Source organism: Alligator mississippiensis, chromosome 6 (genome assembly GCF_030867095.1).
Source record: "Alligator mississippiensis isolate rAllMis1 chromosome 6, rAllMis1, whole genome shotgun sequence".
In the NCBI taxonomy this organism is placed as follows: Eukaryota; Metazoa; Chordata; order Crocodylia; family Alligatoridae; genus Alligator; species Alligator mississippiensis.
Window position 1 is genome coordinate 11,159,844 of NC_081829.1, and position 21,132 is coordinate 11,180,975.

General features: G+C 44.9%; 1 protein-coding gene across 4 annotated transcripts in view; it reads left to right on the forward strand.

Moving 5' to 3' along the window:
• Positions 1–20,901, forward strand: part of PTPRU (protein tyrosine phosphatase receptor type U) — a 312,312-nt gene extending 291,411 nt beyond the window's left edge. For all 4 annotated transcript variants that reach the window (XM_059729643.1, XM_059729641.1, XM_059729642.1 and 1 more), the window contains 4 exons: positions 886–1,043; positions 7,535–7,670; positions 15,322–15,405; positions 15,603–20,901. In XM_059729643.1, coding sequence (XP_059585626.1) covers positions 886–1,043; positions 7,535–7,670; positions 15,322–15,384 — 357 coding nt within the window. In that variant the 3' untranslated portion in view covers positions 15,385–15,405; positions 15,603–20,901. The remainder of the gene's footprint in view (positions 1–885; positions 1,044–7,534; positions 7,671–15,321; positions 15,406–15,602) is intronic.
• Positions 20,902–21,132: the final 231 nt, after the last annotated feature.

A 21,132-nucleotide genomic window follows, 5' to 3' on the forward strand; every position in this document is an offset into this window, starting at 1 on the left:
GAGCAAAACTGCCCAACTCAAATGTGCCATGTATCTAAAAACCAAAGCAGATTGATTCTGAGTTATTTGCTGGGAATCTTGCAAGCTGCATTTGTTTTCTTCTTTTTCCTCTGGCACACGTTTCCCTCTGAACACACATGCACGTGTACATGCACATGTGCACACACACACACGTGTGCACGTGGCAGTGAAGTCATTAACTACAACTTGAGTGCTAGACCCAGCGTTTCGCTCCATAAGCCAGTCTTGATTCCCAGAGTAGCTCTACCCTGTGTGTTGGGATTGAGTCCCATAACCCTCTAGCTAAAGGCTGGGTTCAAGGCATTGTAGATGTAATTCTTCTACTTCTGGAACGTGCTAAATTTATTAGATTCCAAAGATAACTAGATTATCAGGGTTTTAAAGCACATTCTTGCCACTCAGCCTCCTTGCTGGATGGCTCATTTTCAAGAGCTCCTTGGTTTACAGTGAATGCACATGAATTCACTTTGGTGATCTCTGCCTAATATTTGTTGGAGCGTCTCTTGTGTGTGAGTCAGTTGGCACCTGTGAGTGCAAGACCAGGTGTGATTGCAGGTGAGGACTGAGGTGTGTAAGGTTGGGGACCTGGGATTGGCATAGCAGGGGGTGTAGCTGGTTAGCTTGAGATGCATTAAGCAGAGATGCATGTCTGTGTGTGTCTGGGGGTGCTGATGGGGATGGCTAGGACACTTTAGGTCTGGGTGGAGATGAAGTGGCCTAGCTGATGCGGGGACAACTGAAATGGGTGATTTTCCTCTCTTGTATAAATATTAATGCTTCCCAGTGTCTCTTCTCACACGTCAAAGCCTCCCTCAGGAAATCAAAGAGGGCAGTCATATATGTAAATTGATGGGCTGCTTCTAGTTACAGGAAGGACACCTGATGGTCCGGCATTTCCAGTACCTGAGGTGGTCAGCATACAGAGACACGCCAGACTCCAAGAAGTCTTTCCTGCACCTACTGGCCCAAGTGGAGAAGTGGCAGAAGGAGAGCGGTGATGGGAGGACGATCGTGCACTGCTTGTGAGTGGCTCTCACGAGATGGGATGGAGGGATGGGGGGAATGACTTCTATCAGTCCACTTGCCTCCAGTGCTGCTAGAAAGCCCCAGTGGGTATGGAGCTTTGATGCAGTTTTATGCGCACAGAGTACCACTCTTTCCAAAGCTACTGCACTAACCACAGAGGTCTGAGGGGCTTTGGGGCTGCCAACATGGATTTTCTCTGATCCCCATGACCAATATGTCAGTCTGAGCCCCAGGGCTCCGAACTTACCTGGCTAGGGGCTCAACTGGGGGTCATTGTGTCAGTGAAGCTACATGCATTGTACCAGAAAAGAACCAAATCCACTGCATCCTAGTGGAAACTGTCCATTGGGAGCTGTTGGGTCACATGTACATGCACAGTGCTGGGCTCTGAACCAAGCATCACCACTCAGGAAAGAGACTTTGGAGTCATTGTAGATAGTTCTGTCAAACAAAACAACAGCAAAAAAACCCAACATGATTCAATGTGCAGCAGCAACCAAAAAAGCCATTTAGAAGTTAGGTATTATTACGAAGGAAATTGAAAACAAAATGGAAACACCATTAATGCCACGGTATAAATCCATGGTGCACCCACACCTTGAATAGTATGTGCAGTTCTTGTCTACACATCTTAAAAAGGATTTAGTGGGATTAGAAAAGATACAGAGAAGGGCAACTAAGATGATCAAGGGTTTGGGGCTACTACCATACTGGGAAAGACCACGATCCCTTCTTGCTTCATCATGTAGACACCAATGATACTGCCAGGAAAGACACTGAACAGATCAGAGGCTACTATGAGGCTCTTGGCAGGAGGTTTAAGGAGCTTGGAGCACAAGTGGTGTTTTCATTGGGCTGCTGTCAGACATCGAAGTGGGATTATCTAGATAAGGAAGGGGCAAGCTGAGAGAGGAGATAAGAAAAGAGACTTTCAAAGAGCTTTTATTGGGCTTGAATGAATTCAAGTCAGCAGGGTAAGATGAGCTTCATCCCAGGATCCTGAAGGAACTGGCAGAGGAGATCTTGGAGCCCTTGGCAATGATCTTCATGAAGTCGGAGGACACAGGCCAGGTGCCAGAGGACTGGAAAAGGGCCAGTGTAGTGCTTCTCTTTTTTTTCAAAGGCAAAAAGGAGGATGTAGGAACTACAGACCAGTTAGCCTAACCTCAATACCTGGGAAATTACAGGAACATATCCTAAGGAAGGTGATTTGCAAGCATCTGGAGGAGGAAAGGCTGATCACAAGCAGCCAGCCTAGATATATGGGGGAAAAAATATTGTTCCAAATTTCATCCACTGAGCGGGTTATTCCAGTCATTCAGGTTTGTGTGGCACTACCACCAGCAAGCATCTTCCCTTCCAGACTCTTCAGCCTAAGGTTTCAGATACTCTCAAATCCATGGGCAGGCATCCTGTGTACAGACCCCAAGGATGGGGGTCTTGGGGTTCGGATGGCCCTGAGTCTTGCTTGCCCTTAGCCAACTGACCAAATAAGCAAGCTAGGGAGAAATCCCCCATCTTCACAAAATAGGCATGTAGTCAAGATCCTCCCATTGGCAGACTGTAGCAGACTCTTGGAGAAGTTGTGGGGGCTGTCTGCAGTACATTGGACAAGTCTCCATTCTTCACTACACAATGCCATTCAAGGTGATCTGAGGTCTGTGGGAAAACCACCTTATGGCATCTCCCTTGCTGAGGTTGTAATATTTGCAAGTAAGTACAGAAGTGCTGCTTAAAAGGGCACATATGTAGTATCTGTTCTAAAACTTGCAGCAGTTTCAAAGGAAGTAAACTGCATCAATTCTGGATCAATTCTGCATCAATTCCCTGTGGGGGGAAGACCCACACATTTTTTTTTAAGGGACACAGACACAGGGGAAAAAACAAAAACAAACTGTCCTTGTGGTAGGACAGTTAGTATGTTTGCTCCATATTGGCCATGTGTTTTATAGTCTTTCTCAGTGTTGGCTGCATTTAATCAACTTCATAGCTAGTTTTCATTAATAAGCACATGCTGTTTTTGGCAGCAGTTAAATGATAGGAAGTGTATTTAATTAGGTTTCCTTATATGCAAATGTAAGGCAAGGGTTTTTTTCCCTTATGTTAATTGTAGGGGAAACCCTCATCTTGTATTCAAGTAAATATGGTACTACAGGACAGAGAGATAACTTGCTCAGTAGCCACAAACAAAGGGCATTTATTAACAGGTCCATATCAGAATAGTAGGAGGCTTCAAGTAGAGTCCCGCAGGGGTCTATTCTGGGCCTGGTGCTATTCAGCATATTTATTAACAGTTTGGATGCTGGCATGAAAAGCTTCTGGAGTGAGATTGCAGGTGACACGAAACTGGAAAGGAGTATGGACATGCTGGAGGATGCAAGTACAATTCAGAAGGATCTCAACAGATTGGAAAGCAAGTTCAATGCAGAGAAATGCAAGGTGCTACACCTTGGGGTGGGAGGGGGAATAATCAAAAACACAAACAGAAAATGGGTGACACCTACCTGGGTGGCAGCACTATGGAAAAGGATTTCAGAGGCTTTGTAGATCACAAACTCAATATGAGTTTTGTAGTGTGATGCAGCCACATAAAAGGTACATGCATTTTTAAGATGCACCAATAGAAGCATTACATGCAAGACATAGGAGGTGATGGTGAGTGGTTAGGCCTCATCTGGAGTACTGTGTGCAGTTCTGCTCTGTACATTTTAAAAAGGATGTGGAGAAGTTAGAGATGGTCCAGAGGTGAGCAGCAAAGAGCTTAGAATGACCAATGACCAAGGGCTTAGACGGCAAGTCACATGAGGAGATACTGAAGGAACTAGGCATGTTCAGCTTGTGGACAAGGCACTTAAGAGGGGACATGATAAAAGTCTTCAGATACTTTGAGGGCTGCCATAAAGAAGAGGGAAAGCACCTTTTCTGTCCTGATGCAGAGAGGAAGATGCGGACCAGTGGCTTGAAGTTGCAGCAGAGTAAGTTTAGATTGGATATCCGGAAAAACTTCTTCACTGTTAGAACAGCTAAGCGATGGAATAGCCTGTCTAGGGAAGTTGTGGACTCTTCATCATTGGAGGTGTTCAACAAGAGGTTTGACAGCCACTTATCAGGGATGATTTAGGCATAGCTAAGCCTGTGTTTTAATATAGGTATTTCCCATGCTTCTGCGCTTTGCTCATCTGGACAGGGATGATCCTGCCTCAGGCAGGCGGTTGGACTAGATGACTTCTGGAGGTCCCTTCCAACCCTACTTCTCTATGAGTCTATGAAGTCACAGAATATGAGAATTAGGGGCCACCCATTGAAATTAACAGGAGAAAGTTTTAAAACAACCAAGAGGAAGTGCTTTCTATTTGGTGCATAATTAAATTTTGGAACTCATCACCACAGGAGCTTGTAGGGCAAATAGTATTGCTGGGTTCAAAAAGGAATTAGAAATATTTATGGAGGGTAAGGCCATAAATAGCTGTGAAATAAGAGTCAGGGATGTTTCCTCTACATCTCACAAGGTTCCTTCCAGCCCTAAACTTCTGTGAATCCCTAAACCAATGATGCTTGGTGCCAGAGAGAGTACAACAGGTAGTAGTTCACCCTTGACATGCCCTGTTCTTGTAGTCTCCCTCTAAAGCATCTACTACTTGTTGATGTCAGAGGCTATTTGGCCAAATGGAGCATTGGTCTGAACCAGCATGGCACTTTTTGTGTTTTACATTCCACTTGGCAATGGGGTTTAGCAGCAGTCCCAGCCACAACTTACCCAGGAATCTGTCACACTTCAAGTCATGATGTGGGAAGAGAGGCAGCAGCTGTGTGATTATGGCAACTTGCTTTTTAGCAGGTCTGATTAACTGAATCTCATTTTGTAAGTGCTCTCAAATCCCCCCCAAACCCTATCCTTTTGCACATCTGTCTGCATGCACACACACACGCGCACCCCCCTCCCCCACGTGGGACACAACGAGTTTGCAAATTGACAGAGACAGCAGGCGAGTGCTTAATCAAAAATTAATTACAACCTTGTCCGTCTTCATTTGCCAAAGGGTAATTTGAGAGCATCCCTTATAAAATAAAGTTTCTCCCCTCTTCCTTGGAGCACTCCAGAAGATGAAGACAAGAAGTTGAGAGAGGGAGAAAGAAGGGGAGAGAGGTGTTGCTGCTCATAAATCACATACTGGCACATCTGGCAAAGCTGATTCATCCAAAGGGGGTGGGTGGGGTGTATCCAATGACACTACATAAAATTATAGGACCTGATTGGTGCATTCAGTCCTAATGGCAGCTCCTACCCAAATAGTCTGTCCAAATGAACAACATTGATAAAGATTAGAAGGAAGGAGTTAACATCATCATTATCATTTTACGATGGAGAGTTAGGTTGCCTTGGGATGACATGACTTGTCCAAGGTTGACTCTGTGGTAGAGTTGGGGCTTGAACCCTAGTGTCCTGAGACCCAGCTTAGATGCTCCAGCAGGGCACCGTTTTTAGCTGTGGTTCCTCTTATGGTTCCCAAGACCTACTTGTCAAGAAAAATGCAGTCCAGACTCAAGATTGATAGCTTGGGGCACATCTTGGGGATGTGAGTCTTCCCACAATATTTTAGGCTGATTTGGTTTGGCTACTGCTGTGTTATATGAATGCAGACATCAAGGAGGTTTCACTTCACACCCAGAGGTTTTTGCTTTATGAATGGAAATGCAGTTAAACTCAGCGTGCCAAAATTAAAATCCAGAACCTGTGGGGTCTTGATCTTCTGGGTCTGTTTCATGTATTCAGGTGAACCACACTTTTATGAATAGCCACCCCAAATGTCAGTCTGACACTGCAGGGAAACTGCAAAGTGGTTTTTCTCATTTCAAGCGAGAGGTTTTGGGACGTCCTATTAATTAACAATCTTATAAGGAGCTGAAAATCAACAGGCTTTGTTTTCCGTCTCTTAGCCAGTTTCTGATCCTTGGCAATATGTTGCCTCTCTCTCTTTACACCTACTTAATTTCCTTAACTACCTCTTCTTAGAGAGAACTGAAGGATGATTTGGAAAGCTGGTTGAACAATTTTGGACTGTGAAGTACTCAGACACTATGGGAATATGAATTTATAAGTGCCTGAGGTGGTTAGACAGTGCCAAACACTTCCTGAAAAACCTGATAAATTATACCAACTGCTTCTTCCTTATCCACCATTGTGCTAATATACTTAATAGATTAGCGAGGCACAATTTTTTCTTTGTAGAAGTGGTGCTGCTTCTTCTTCAGTGTATTGCGCTCATCTAGGGGTTTTATGACCCTATCATTTAAACAAATTTACCACTTCTCAAATAGGGTTCACCACTCTGAAATTCCCACTCAAACAGTACAGTGTATGGTAGCCTCCAGTCCTTCAGTGGAAAGCTGATTATAATGACAGATTGCATATTTGTTATAGTACCTCAGGCACTTCACATACAAGTTCATTCAGGGTTCTGGGATGTCCCTAAAGCAGGCGCGGGCAATTATTTCGGGCAGAGGGACGCTTACTGAGTTTTGGCAAGCCATTGAGGACCACATGACAGGTAACCGGGGGGAGATAAATATTAATTTTCTAAATTTTTAGGGGCTCTGCGGGCTGGATAGAATGGCCTGGCAGGTCACATCTGGCCCTCAGGCTGCATTTTGCCCACCCCTGCCCTAAAATCATGGTGACTTGTTACTGTTTAATCATTTAGGGTGCCTGTGGACATGTGGAACAGCTGCTCCGATGCACCTAAGTACAGCGAATCGGAGCAGGCTCAACTAATCAAGTACGCTCCAGTAGCCTGGGCATCTCGTGTATTCAGTGTCCCTGCGTCCCTGGCAGCAGGCGTGTTTTTTAACTAAAGCTTTAACTAAAGCTTGTTCAACAAGCTTTAGTTAAAGTGCCCCTGCCGCTGTTTTGAAGCGCGGGATGCTGAATACACAAGTCACTGTGGGTGCTTTAATTAGAGCAGTTCCTGAGAGCCACTCTAATTAAAGCGTGTGTGTGTCCCCACCCCCGAGCATGCGTAAAGACACCCTTAATTTGCTTCAAGTCTTTCCTTTATGACACTTGGCTTTGACAATACCTCATCTTTATGGCCTAAAACAGGATACCGGAAGCAGGACTCTCTCTAGCCTCTTCTGAAGACTAATGCAAACATAGCCTGTCTGCATTTGCCTGTGGAGCTGCAGCTCTCATTAAGTTCTGATTATCCGATGAATTATTTAGGGGTCCAATTTTAGGTACTCAGGTTTGAAAATATTGGCCTTAATTCCTCATTATGGCCCCGGTTCCTATCTCACAGGGGTACCATGGGGCTTAATTAATGATGAATATTTGTCCAAAAGTATGGAAGTACTTGAGAAAGGCCAAGCATTGCTGTTGCTTTACTCAGTTTCAGTAAGGCTGCAGCAAGGGCTTTTGGAATAAATGGTTTAAGGTGCATTGTTATGCACCATTTTTCTGTGGACTGAGTCTGTGTATTTCTTTTGCTAGGAATGGGGGTGGTCGGAGCGGCACTTTCTGTGCCTCTACCATGATCCTGGAGATGATCAAGAGTCATAACATGGTAGACGTTTTCTATGCTGCAAAGACCCTCCGCAACTACAAGCCAAATATGGTAGAGACATTGGTAAGTGCCACATGCCATCTGTTTTTCATTTGCTTTCCTCTAAACCCTCCTTTTTGGCTTTCTTGAATGCTTAAAGCTTTTCAGTCCTGTTGTATAGTGAAGGAACATTGAGATCCAATAAATCCACCTTGAACTAAGAGATCAGAAAAGACGAGCACCTACCCAACTAGAAGGTGAGATTATAAGATGTAGTCTCAGCCTGGCATCCTCCTTTGTTCTTCCCCTTCCCTTTTCCACTGGCTATTTACTGCATATTATGTGGGTCTATCACTAAGTTTGAGACACTCACCTTGTGGGCACTAAGGGCAGTAGCCTATCCCACCTGTCAAGCATCTGTGTGCAATCTTATTTTACCCTCCTTGAGTCCCTGAAAAATCATTCATGTGTTTTCTTTTATAACACACTGTAATCTTAGCCACGGGAAAAAGTACCAAAAAGCTTTCTGCTAAATAAGAGTGGAGCATTCTGTTTAACACAGTGAATGCAATTCAGGCCATTTGAGGGGGTTTATAAGCAGTGAGGGTCCTGTCTGGGGAATAGAAAGAAGCAGCCCTACTGAAGCTTTTTCCTGGTTTTAGGTTCCCTTCCAGCCTCCATGCTCTGGCTGGACAGCTTGCTGGGGTTCATGAGTCTGGGCTGTGTTTGGATTAAACCCACCCAGTGCATGTTTTCATGTGCACACCACGTACAATGGGAGTGATCTGGTTCCCAAAGCAGGGGAATGCAGCAGAACGCCCTTTGGGCATTAGGTTCATTCAAGACCCACACTCAGGAAACCTGAGCAGGTGCAGATCTGCATGACTAGAAGCTGAAGGCTCACTGGGGTAAACCGGCTAAGTCAGAAACCAGTCCACTCTGGAGATAAAGCAGGCCTGTCATGCACCCATTGTGATGTCCCTTTTCCTCTGGTGACATGTTTGATGGTAATTTTATAAAGGAGATAATCCTTATGCACCATGGTTATAATGGACAAGCTACTCGGCATGAATGCAGAAAGAGCTAATACAGTCCTTGGATGTATAATTAAGAGCATAAGAGTAAAATGGTGATTTTTCTTCCATATGCAGCACTGATGAGCTTGAAACTGGAACACTACCTATAGCTCTTGTGCTTACAGTTTCAAAAGGATATTGAAAAATTTGAGAAGGTGTAGGAAAGGGCCACAAAAATGATTGAAGAGCTAGAGAAACTGTTTTACAATGAGGCACTTGCAGAGTAAAATCTGTTTAGCTCCTCGAAAGGAAGATTGAGCAGTAACTTGATTCTCCAGCAAGAAAACACTATGTACCAGCGATTCAGTGAAGGGCATAACGATAACTAATGGCTGGAAGCTGGAGCTGGACAAATTCCTGTTGGAAATAAGCAATTCATTTTGAATAGTGGGGATGATTAACTGGAAAAGCTGCCGCAGGTAACAATGCAGCATCTCTTGATATCTTCAGACTGAGTCTGGATGGCTTTCTGGAAGAGATGCTGTAGCCAAACAGAAATTATTGGGTTTGATACAGGAGTAACTGAAATGTAATGTGCTGTGCTATTCTGTAGGTCAGATGGGATGTCCTTAAACTTTGAGGCTAGATCCAGACATGCAGGCACATGTGGTTTGTGGCACTGCAAACCTCTGGCTGGGACGCAGGGTGCCTCAGCACAGGGGCTCCACAGCCCTGGGTGGCCTGCTGCCCCATCTCCACATGCCACTCCCTGGCTGGCCAGGGCACAGGGTGCCTCAGTGCAGGGCATGGCTAGCCCCTGCTGAGACACCCTGTGCCCCTGCCAGCCCCCCCCCTGCAGCACATGAAGCACCAGGGCAATGTGCTTCACAACAGGACACATGGGCAGGGGTATGCACTGAAGCACAACGTAGCGGCACAAATTGGTGCTGCTACTATTTGTGGGCACACCCCTGCTCATGTAGATCCAGCCTGGGAGTCTCTGAACTCTGCTGGGAGCATTGGTACAGCTTACACAATTTCCAAGTTCACCACTGAAAGGCCTGAACTTGTTTTGTAGCAACACAGGCAGGCAGTGATTCACAGCTCCCCACAGGTTTGGATGAATTTGTTTCTGGCCCCTGTGGCTGGCAAGTTTCAGCCCTGAGTGGCTCCCCTAACTCCCCCTTGCCCTGCCCTCAGTCTGTTGGTCTGTGTGCATCTCTCCCTCTCTCTTGTGCTAGTCTGCACTGTGGCTGGTCAGTAAGAGGAGACCATGGTGGAATTTCCCTGCTGCTGTTGGGTCGAATCTGACTGCTCTGACCTGATGCACGCAGCAGACATTGCAGCATTTCTGCCTACTACTAACTGGCTCTGCTGCGTGCTGCTGGGTGGAACAAGCAGCCAGGGACAGCACACACCAAGTGAGCCTGCTGCTCCAAAGGACATTAGATGTGCTCTTGAGATTGCCATGTGATATGATTAGGATAGATCAGTGGTTCTCAACCTTTTTAGAGCCAACACACTCCTTGTTCACCCAAGGCATCCCTTGGATAAGGTTGGAACATCACCCCTTGGATAGTTTTCACTCCATTTTTAAGTATGGAAAAATAGTAGAGCAATTCTTCTGTTGCAAAGAGCTAAGAAAGACCACGACCTTCAAAAGATCTCCTGGCACTCAATTGAGAATCACTGGGATAGATGGTGGTGGAGTAGCGGTGGCAGCTCACGGACACTCCTGTTGAACGGGTCCTAGTTTTCTGGATGTTATATATAGCATTGTGAGGTTGCACTGCACAGCTATTAAGGGCCTGGACAGGGTCCAGGTAGCTGCCAGGGGCTCATGCATGATCCTTTCCTTTCTTATTGTGGTGAAAGTAACCTAGCTCCTACTGGATAACAAGCAGTCGGTTTGAGCCTTACCCTGTGTAAAAGTTGTGTAGTCAAGGTTTTGTTTAGCCCCATTTAAAGTGCTCTCTGGGGCCTGAAGTTTGGGTGTGAGGCAGCCTCTCTGCCGTAGACCAGAAAGGCCTACTAAAGTGTAAAATTCGCCTTGGCACAGGGGGCCAGAGTGAGGACAGTGGACCACGTCTATCTCACTCAACTTCAAATGGGGCTTAGGTGCTACCGACTCTTCTGCACCAGGGTGAACATCAGCCATGGTATCTCCACTCACAAAGGTTCACCAGAGGTCAGGCATCTGGGAACAGACCTGAAAGGTGCACACACTGTATGGGGATCTTGACATCTAGATGGGAAAGACGCACAGCAAGCCTCGGACATTATTGTTTTGCTGGAGGAACCTGCACGTCTCGTTGGCCAGAATGTTTGCATTGTCTGGATTATAAAATCCCTAACTTTAAAAATGAAATGACTTTGGGGCGGATGTGATTTGCATTAGGAATTAAACCGAGTGGGGAGAGCAAGTAATAAAAAGACGCTGTGACAGGCATGAAGTTATCAAACCCATTGGGCTAAATTGCAAAGGTATTAAAACAACAACATTTCAGATCCAAGCACAATCTTTTCCCAGCCTTAAATGAACCTGAAATGTCTATTCCAGGAAACCCAATCTAGTGGAACCACTATGGGCCAGATCCCCAGCTGAGGTAAATCAGCATGGTCTCACTTGGATCAATGGGGCTGCACCATTTTACATGCCGATATGGCCCCATGTGCCTTCCCCACCCCCACTGGCTGCCTGTGGGGGTTTATTTTTGTATTATAATAAAACAGAAACAATCCCCTTTCTTAATCCAAAAGCATTATGTGGTTTTAATCTCTGCTGCAGCTTCCTTCTTCCTTTGATTTCCTTCTCCCAGTGCCTGCCCACACCTGGGGTCACTTTAGTGCTGCCCACCCCTCCACAAGTCTAATTAAATTCTTTTTAATGACACACTAATGCCTCCTGCAGAGCTCGGTGGAGTATTGTGCTTTAGAAGCAATTTTAATTCTACAGCAGAGACTATGGCTGGGATTTTTTCTCCCTTCCTTTACGTTATGCTCTGATGGGAATGGTGTGTAAACAGGATCCTCACTGCTCAGCAATATTTTGCTCCTCTTCTCAAGTATCTGTGCTGTGCAGACGACTGCCATGTCCTCAAGGGGGCTGGAAATTAGAGAGAGGGAGAGATGTCAATGTTATCTAGCAATGTAAAGAAAGTTTGTTCCTTGAAAATGCCTTTATACTGGCATAGATTTTGGCTCAGAGAGACAGACGGGCACTAAGAAGCAAACAACAGATATTTTCAGGAGTAATCAGTGACTTTGGGGGTCTCAGCTGTTGGATGCTCAATTTGCGACACCTGATTGGGTCTTGATTTTCAGCACTGCCTGAAGATAAGGAACTTGAAGGTCGGCCGCCAGAATCACAAGCCACCGGCCAAATAGATATCATGGGAACAGACAGGTTCCTAAGACAGAGAAAGCCTAGATTACATTAGGACTACGATCTCAAACACTCCAGTGCTCAACTGCCATATTTTTGGGTCCTCCCCATTATAAAATCGGTGTGACCAGTCATGTAGGGAATGTGCCTTCGTACGTCAGAGAGGATGCTTAACACTGCTGGAATACAAACAGTGAATAACATCTGGAGGATGCTGAGCTCTGATGTTTTTCATGTGAATGTTTCTAATCCGTGAAGATGCACTGGGGGAAGGATACAGATGAAGCACAGCTGGGATGATCCCTGCTAATGAGTAGGACCCATTCTGCCCTTGGTTACTTCTGCACAACCACACTGTCTACAGTGGAGACTGGCATAACAGAGGGGGGATTTTGTTGCACCACCAGAGCGCTGAGATCCTTTGTAGAAAGCTCCACTGACAAGGCTGTGCCCAGTAGTTCATAGTCAAAGTGTATGCAGGTTTTAGGGCTGATTGGGGGGTGAAAATTGGGAGCTTGGAGAAAAATTGATCACTAGTCTCAGGGGAGGACAAGGAGGAATGGCCATAAATGGTTAGAGGATGGTTTCAGGATGGATGTAAGGCAAAACTTCTCTCTGGTAACGGTGCCCAGAATCTGGAATAGACTTCCCAAGGAGGTGGTGGAGTCCCTCAACCTTGGAAGTCTTCAAGAGACTTCCGGACAGACACCTTGCTGGGATCATTTGATCTCAACAGTATTCCTGCCCACAGCAGGGGGGTTAGACTCCATGATTTTTCACGGTCCCTTCCAGCCCTTCATTTCTATGATTCTATAATTTAACTAGTTTTAGCTAGAAGGTTTCCCACGAATTGCTAATCTCTCTGTAGAGGACTGATCCTGCTTCTAAGCTGGTGTCAATCAGTGAGTTAGCACAGTCACCCAGATGTAAAACCATTGGCAGGCTCTGGTAAAATCCCATCTCTCACTCAATATGCTGGGGTTAGGATTTTGCCTTAGGAAGCCTGTCAGTTCCTTGCCTAGAGACTCGGGCAGCCATCACTACCTTTTTGCTGACTTGTCTTCCTGATGTCTCTGTCATTTCTTCAGCAGCCGTTTTTTCCTTTCTTGCTAACCATCTCATTCAGTCCTTACCTCTGAGAAGAAGATAAGAGAAAAAGTCGTGTGGATCAGATGTTACTCGTGTCACGTAGGATGCACTTAGATACATCAGTGAGATGTAAGGACCTGAATAGAATAGAATAGAATTAGCTCCCCTGGCTTGACTTCGTCTCTCACAGCTGCATTCAAGAACGATGAATTCCAGCTGCAGCAGATGTAGAAGAGAGTAGGATGCTAATGGGAATGAAGAGTTGATTTTATGAGAGGAGACTAAAAGAGCTTAGTTTCTTTAGCCCAGCGATTCTTAACCAGGGTTCATGAGATCCTTTGAAGGATGATGCAGGAAGGGTGAGAAGATAAGTGAGGTGTGAAGAGATAACAAATAAGAGCAGTCTCAGGCTCTCCCTGCCCAGTTGCTCCCCTGTGCCCACTGCTTGGCCCATCTGTAGGGCAGCAAGCGTTGTAATAAATAAATTAGTTTTTTGCAATGGGATGCTGCTTAATTCACAAGAATTATGAGGGGTGTCTTGAGTTGAAAAAAACTTGAGAACTACTGGTTTAGCCTAATGAAATGACACAATTACCATACCCTAGAAACACTACAGGTGTAGTACTGACTACCAGGAGTATCTTCATAGGGCTGTGACCAGTGGTACATTTATCCATGGCCATGCTATTAGCTTGCCAGCTATTCTGGGCAGAAGTGGTATCTGTTTGTTTTACATCCTACTGAAGTTTAGGTCCTATATAAATAATAATACTTTTCCCATAAAGAGTATATTGTTATTTTAGTTCTTCTTAGGATGGGAGAGGTAAATGCCATATGCTGTCTAAACATAGAAAAAGGCAGGTGGTAATTTCCAGGGGAAATTTTCACACAAGGACATAAGTTCCAGCCCCAAAGTTTGACCAGAGGTACCGTAATCCAACTAAAGCCAGGTCTGTATAAAGCAGGGCTCAGCATACCTGCAAGGCAGGAAGGGTGGTGACTTTACTTGCCTGTGCTTATAGGGCAGGAACCCAGGCCACTACCCTGAGGTGTAAGGCTGTGCTACGGGGGATGCCTGATCGCAGTCCCTTGAAAGGAAATAATAAAACTCCCTCTGACATTAGTATTCCATCACTGGGCCTTTATGCAGTGTCATTTGTGCAGGTGTTTGCATACATCTGCTTGCATATATGTCCCACATGCAGCAGTGGGAGTGGGTGTCAGACTGCATGCATCCCTCGGGAGCAGAACAGACCCCATCGGCTGGCTGCCCTCTGTCTACTGTGTGTTTTTATCTTGGGTGGAGGCTTCTTAGGTTGATGTGACTACCATTGACCTTAGCAAAGAACCAAGTCCAGGGGGCAACCCCCAGCTTTGTCCTTTAGGCCCCTTGATAGCAGCCTCATCTGGGAGGTGGAAAAGTGAGCAGGTCAAGAAGAAGGAACTCCCATTCCCTGGTCACGGTTCTTCTGGAGCAGTTACAGGGTTGAGTCGAGCGGGAAGTTTGGCTGCCGTGGGTTATGCTGGAGAAATGTAGGAGCTCAGTCTTTGGTGCAATCAGCTGGGCACCCTTCCTAGCACAGATTTTATTTTTAATGACTGGATGGTGCTACAAGGGTGCCCTCCAAAGGGAAAACTATCTAGATACATAGTCAATAGCTAATGGATCCAGAACGTTGTGCTCATGAACAGGCAGCATTATTCATAGGACGAGCTTGTCAGAAATTTTCCAGCGAGACATTTTTCCGTCAGGAGGTGTCACCTTGTTCAAAACAAGTGGAAACTTGTTGCTGTGATGAAAATTCATTTTGAAAGAAAAATTGAGGGGAAAAAAACATTGTGATAAGGTCAAAATATTCCATTGTGACATTTTCGGAATAGAGGATTGCCGTTTTTCATTTTGAAATGCCTTTTTGTTTCCATTTTTTAAAAAAAATGTTACATTTTAGAAATTAAAGAAGTCAGTTAGAAATGGAACAAAACATTTTCGTTTTGCATGAGCCAAATGTTTCAGCTGACCCAAAAGAGCTTGGGTTTGGGTTTTGTTCAGTGGGAAATTTCAAAGCTTTCTGAGTTTTTCATTGAAATGTGAAACACTGTTCACCACAGTGAAACAAAATACCCCGTTTCCCTAAAGCTCGCTTTCCGATGTTTTCTAGATTGGTTGTGCGCTGCAAATGAATTCCTCTATGCTGCTTTTTACTTAACGCATTTCTCTCTCTCCTTTTATTTCCTTTCCTTAAAGGAACAGTATCATTTCTGCTATGACATGGCACTGGAATATCTGGAGTCCCTGGAGACCAGATAGCACCTTACCCGGAGATCGAAGGCAAGTGTTTGTTTAGGGTTTGTGCCCAACATGCATTTTGCACTCGGAATTGAGTCAGTGCTAATGGCGGGGTGGGGGACAATAACAGGTGGAATCAAAACACCGAAATACAAGAGAGGCAGGATCTAGGGACGTGTCAGCCATTCTCAATCTTCATCCTCCTGCTCTCCCTCTTCCCACCTTCCTCCCACCCCAAGGCTGGAGCAGAGGTGACACAGACTGGTTGCCAGAATTACAGAACTCATTCTGTTACCTCATTGATGCCTCCGTGACACCTTGAAACACAAATGCGTGGACCTTGGTAAGCAAGTGAGATTCACCTGTGACCACCCGTGGTCATGTCTGGACACATCCAAAGCATGAAATGGACCTGAGCTGAAGAAGTGACAAAGAGGAGGAGAGAAAGATGAAATCAAGCTTGTTTGTAAGCAACGGCCATGAAGGAGATGGACTTTGTGGGGGTTTTAACTGTATTTTAAGTCTAAGCAGCTTTTCAGAGGAGCCCAGAAGGATCTGGGCAGGTTTTGCCCTGTGTGGAGACAAGTGTCTTGCTGGAGTAAACACACTAAAGGGAGTTGTATAATTTTCAGCCTATTTTATTCATGAGTTCGATGTTTGCTAATCAATGGCAGCTCTCAGATAGGGGTGGAAGGGTCTCATCTTTGTTGTGTACAAGCTCCAATCCTTGCCAACATCCAGCCCTTTAGAAGATGGGGAAACAAGGAAGCCAGGTTGCATTAAATGTCAGAGAGGTACACAAGCTGTTCCTGGCTGTGCATCCTTGCAATCTAAGGTGTCCCGCCAGTATTTTCAAAGGTGACTTCATGATTGTGAGTGCCTTAAGGCAGTTTTCCTTTTTTTCAGGTGTGCTTAAGATTAAATACCTTAATATCTTAAAATCACCTGGTTTTCTGAAGGGGGTTCTCAGTGTTTTTTGACTGTTGGGCTTGTTTGCCGTATCTCGAGGCACATGCCCAAGAAGAGCAACCCTCTGAATCACCAAATTACATTTGAAGATCTTGTCCTTTGCTCACCCAGCTTCAAGGCCTCCTACAAAAATACTCACTTGGCTAATGGTGGCTGCTCCACTGAGTGTACATCATCAGGTGGCCAAGCAGAAAGACTTGATTCATCATGAAAAGATACTGCAGGCAGATGAAAGTGAGCAAAATGTAGTCAGTCACAGCTGGAATGGATGCCTTCAGAAATAACTACAAAATATTGTGGAGTGAAGGCCCAAATGCAGCTTTCAGTGAAAGTCCAGAGTAAGCCCATTGAAACCTATCAGACAGATCAGACCTTCAGTTACAATAGGGCAATTTCTTTCAAATCACCAGGATAAAATCTGTTCTCAGTGATGCCAGTGCAAATCCAGAGGAATTTCCTGATGCTGCAAGCCAGTACACTGATGTGAAGCTAGATTTCTTTAGGTGAAATCCCTGACAAGTTTTTAGTCATCAAGGTGGATTTCACCGCTCTGAAATGAGGACTAGGACCTACCCAAAAATGTAAGAACACCTTTGGGGGTCCAAGTCTCAGAGCAGCAAAGGAGGCAGGGGTACTTGGAAGAGTGGCTGACACACAGGTGGTCAGTGCCGTTGTCTCAGGTGGTGGTTGTGACCTGCACCGAGCTGGAAGTGGAGAGAAGAGATGAGCTGTGGAAGCTGAGTGACAAGAAGTCTCAGCCATGTCAGAACACTGCATCTTCTTGACTTCCTGCCAGGGCTCGTGATGGGTGAGTCCAGACTAATGGGGATGTGGCCAGCGTTTTAGAGCGTCCAAGGGCTTGTTGGGTTGATGCCACCTATTGACCAGGAGGCAGAGGTCACACATCTTCATCATGACAAGTACATGGGTTCCTTCCCCCAGGAAAAAGCCCAACTATAATCTTAATTCTTGACATAACCTGCAGAAGAGTTTCTCCACTGTCACTCTGCCATGACTTTTTAGCTGTGGACCCAGAATCCCTTGTGTTTCACTGTTACCCTTGGCAAGTATTAAATTAGGATCTGGTTGCATATGCCTGACAGCCAGTTTGATTTGGACTTAGAACAGAATTAGCTGGAGCCCAGTAGTTTATCTGTAGCTTGTTTTTAATGTTTATGGACGAGCCAGTCAAAAGGTGATTTGCCATCCCATATGGTGAGCCCATTTCCTCTGATGATGAGCACAGATGGTCCTATGCTCCACCACATATCTGAGTTCCTGCTCAGCACCACAAATGGCTATAAGAGGCAGCAGCCAAAGTGACAGAAGCCTGGTATCTGACACCATAAACTCAGAGAGCTAGGGGGCTGCTCCCCTCTGACTCGAGGACCAGGCTATGCCCTAGCAGTAATTGTGTCTCGGCAGGAAGAGATCAGAGGCAAGATCCTCCTCTTTGCCTTCTGGTGTTGTGCACAGCCATTTCCTCATGATGGCTCTATTCATTATCTATGGCCAGACTGCTGTTTTCCTACAGCCCCATGTGGTAGCTCTTTCACCAAGTCAGGCACATTTATTCCTTTGCATCTTTTCTCACTTAACCCATTCAGTTCAGCCAATGAATCGTTCACGCTTGTCTTTGCACACCTTCCTCTGTGTCAATGTCTTGTCAGTAGTGACAAGCTCCGAGCCCATGGCAATAAGTTCAGTTTTCCAGAGCTTCAGCGCACAAGTCCTAGGTGAAATAGTAGTGCCTTTTGACTGCTTCCAGGATGCATGCAAAATTCAGCAGTTAAATGGAGAAACTCCTAAGTGCAAGCGCTTGGCCTTCCATACACCAAGTTGTTGTCTCACATACCAAAGCCACCCCCAGGCCGGCTGCTGGCTCCCTGTAAGCTGTGTTTGTTCCCTTTCCTTTCCACTATGGGGCCACAATATGCATCACACATCCAAGAAACAAGAGTGCTCTCAGCACATTTACTAAAGGGAAGTTCATCTCCTGTATGCAACAAGGCAGGAGTATGGAGCCAAGTCCAAGGAGAGGATGATAGGGCTTTATGCTCAGCCTCCTTCTCCACTGGGTCCTCTCAAAGTGCCTGCACTCCACAAGGTGTAGATAGAGCTGGTTGGGAAATTATATTTTTGAGGAAAAAGATGCTCTTTTGAGGCTTTTCTACAAGCCATTTAAGGGTGGGTGCTGCATAAGAGATATCTCCTGGGTATCTGCATGGAGGGTGCAGATACACAGGAAGGAAGAGGAGATACTTAGGTGACCACAGGAAGTTCAAACTGAATAGCAGGGCATTTTCCAACCCTGAGGCCCATTAGGATGTGAGCAGTGTCTCATGGGGAGGTTCTGTAAATGCTATCTCATTGCCCTGCAGAATCTACTAGGCCTAATAAATTGCTTATGAAATCAAAGAAGTGATATCCAGGATGAGCTTAGCCCTGTGTTTGGAGCAACCTTAAATCAGTCTCCATTGGGTGGACCTAAGTGACACAAGAAGTCTTTGCTATTGCTGTCACTGATTATTCTTGACGTGTTCCATCCATCTTTGTATTAAACGTGTTTGATATGTATCTGGGTGCATGTTCCACTCTCTCTGTCTGAACACCTGCTTTTCTCAATACTAACTTTGGTATCAGTTCCTAGTATAAGCAGTGATTTCAACATCAACAAGTGTCTCTGCTCCTGGCATCACCATCTTTGTGTTTGAATCCCAATGACAACGTGTTCAATCAAATCAGCTCCTCCTTGAGGAATCCTGCTAAGGTCTCTGGGCAGATTGTGCTATGTTAAGGTCCATGGTCCAGATCCAGTTCTCAGTGCCAATAGCGATGAATTTGGAGTAACAGTTGAGTCATTGGACTTAGTATTGGGTTTCATAATGGGTTAATTGAGAGCAGAATCTGTTCCTGTGCCTTGGGTGAAGAAGCCCAAAAGCAACGCAGAAACTTCATGAGTGGCATTTTTTGCTATTGATTGACTTTGATGGGGCCAGGATTCCTCTACAAACGCCTGGCTTTTCCAACTTCTTTGTGAATATTTCACACGAGCCTAATGATAATGTACACCAAGGGCTATAAAATCATCCCCTTCTGCTTCTCTTCCTGCCCCGTTACCACAATTAAAACTCTCTTGTCTAGTGACTGAATATTCTTTTTATCCCTACCAGAGTGTGGAAGTGTACAATGAATCCTTCCAGTTTAGGGTAACACGTGTGCCTATATTAGAAGGTGGTCTTTAAATAAAAGTGTCTTTTTCCTGATTTCTTTTCAATCAAAAGGCATATTAATGTCCCCTCTTTGTGCAGCCCCTATGCTGTGGAAGAGGAGGGCTCATATGCGCTGGAGTGGTATTGAAGTGGTTCTTTTTAAAGGCCAAAGTTAAGAGAAATAGTACATTATGTGATGGGCACTATGTCAGTCACAGGACCGGTGGGGTGCTTGCTTGTAGAGATTAGAGATGGCAATTACCTCCACAAGTGTAGGCAGAGGATCTCTTAAGGAATTGGGGTTGAAACTCTATAGGATGTTGAGTATGGAAAAGAAGAAGGAACTACCCAAACTTTTATGAACGTAAACACCACATTTGACCTGTCTGAACCAGGAAACTTTTTTTAATTTTATTTTTTTAAATTTGAACTGCCTTGCTTCTACCCAGTGCTTCCATTTGGTACATCCATCTTGGTTTGTTTGTGCAACAGTGCCAGTCAATTTATTCTGACCAAAGGGAGGAAGAAAAATCTGCAAAAGGGTTTTCCACTGTCTCTTTCTGATGCTCATAGGTGAAGTGGGACCAGAAAGGCATGCAAAAAAATAAAATCGAAACCCATTCAGTCCTGTGGAGAAAATAGAAGCTGGATGATTTGTATATACGTTTTAAAAGCAAGATTTTTGATATCCCCTTGCTGGACGTCTCTGAATTTTCAGTGCATCTCTCGAGAAGGGCAAGCTTTAAAATCAAAGTGCTATAACAACCAACCAATTTTCTGCTCCTATTGAGATGTTAGCACAACACAAGGCAAGGACATTCTGTACATATAAATATATATATAGAAATATATATATATATATATATATATATAAATAAATATAAATACTGTTCTTAATATGGATAATGTTTATTGGTATTACAAATGGAGTGGTGCTTTTTTTTTCTTTTTAATAAAAATAAAAACCAATGGAATAAAAAAAAATAAAACTGACAACAAAATACCAAAATTGAAATAGTTTTTGTCTAGTGCAAACTCAGAAGACGTGATGCCAAAGGCCACAATCAAAACAGTGGCGAATGCAAAAGCATTGGATGCTGGTTGACGTGTTTGATCCTGATAGACAGTGGGATGGTCACAGGCCCTGCCTCCCACAGAAGGTGGGAAAGAAAGCCTCTTGTTGGTTTGTCAGAGGCCTAGGTGGCGGGAGGTGGAACAAGGGTTGCACAAAGAAAGGCATTTCTGCTGTGGACTGTCCCACACCCACCCAGCTGTTGTTAACTTTCTGTTTTTTCTTTTGCTTTCTTTTCTTTTCAGAAAACCAAATGCATAAATAAATGTTCCAAATTTGTGACAACCTCTGAATTTATTTCACTAGCTGTTGTTCTTGAAGGCCTTAAGTGGCATGGATGTGGCTGTTTCTAAAGCTGTCTCCTCCTGCACTGTTGCTCTCCTACAAGGGGAAAGAGCTATGGCCCTGACTGAGACCCTGTACAGGTGTGCACGACACAGTTTTGCAAAGCTAGGCTATGTAAAATGAAGTGGGGCGGGGGAGGAAGTGTGTGCTCAGTGACAAAGCTGGCAAACA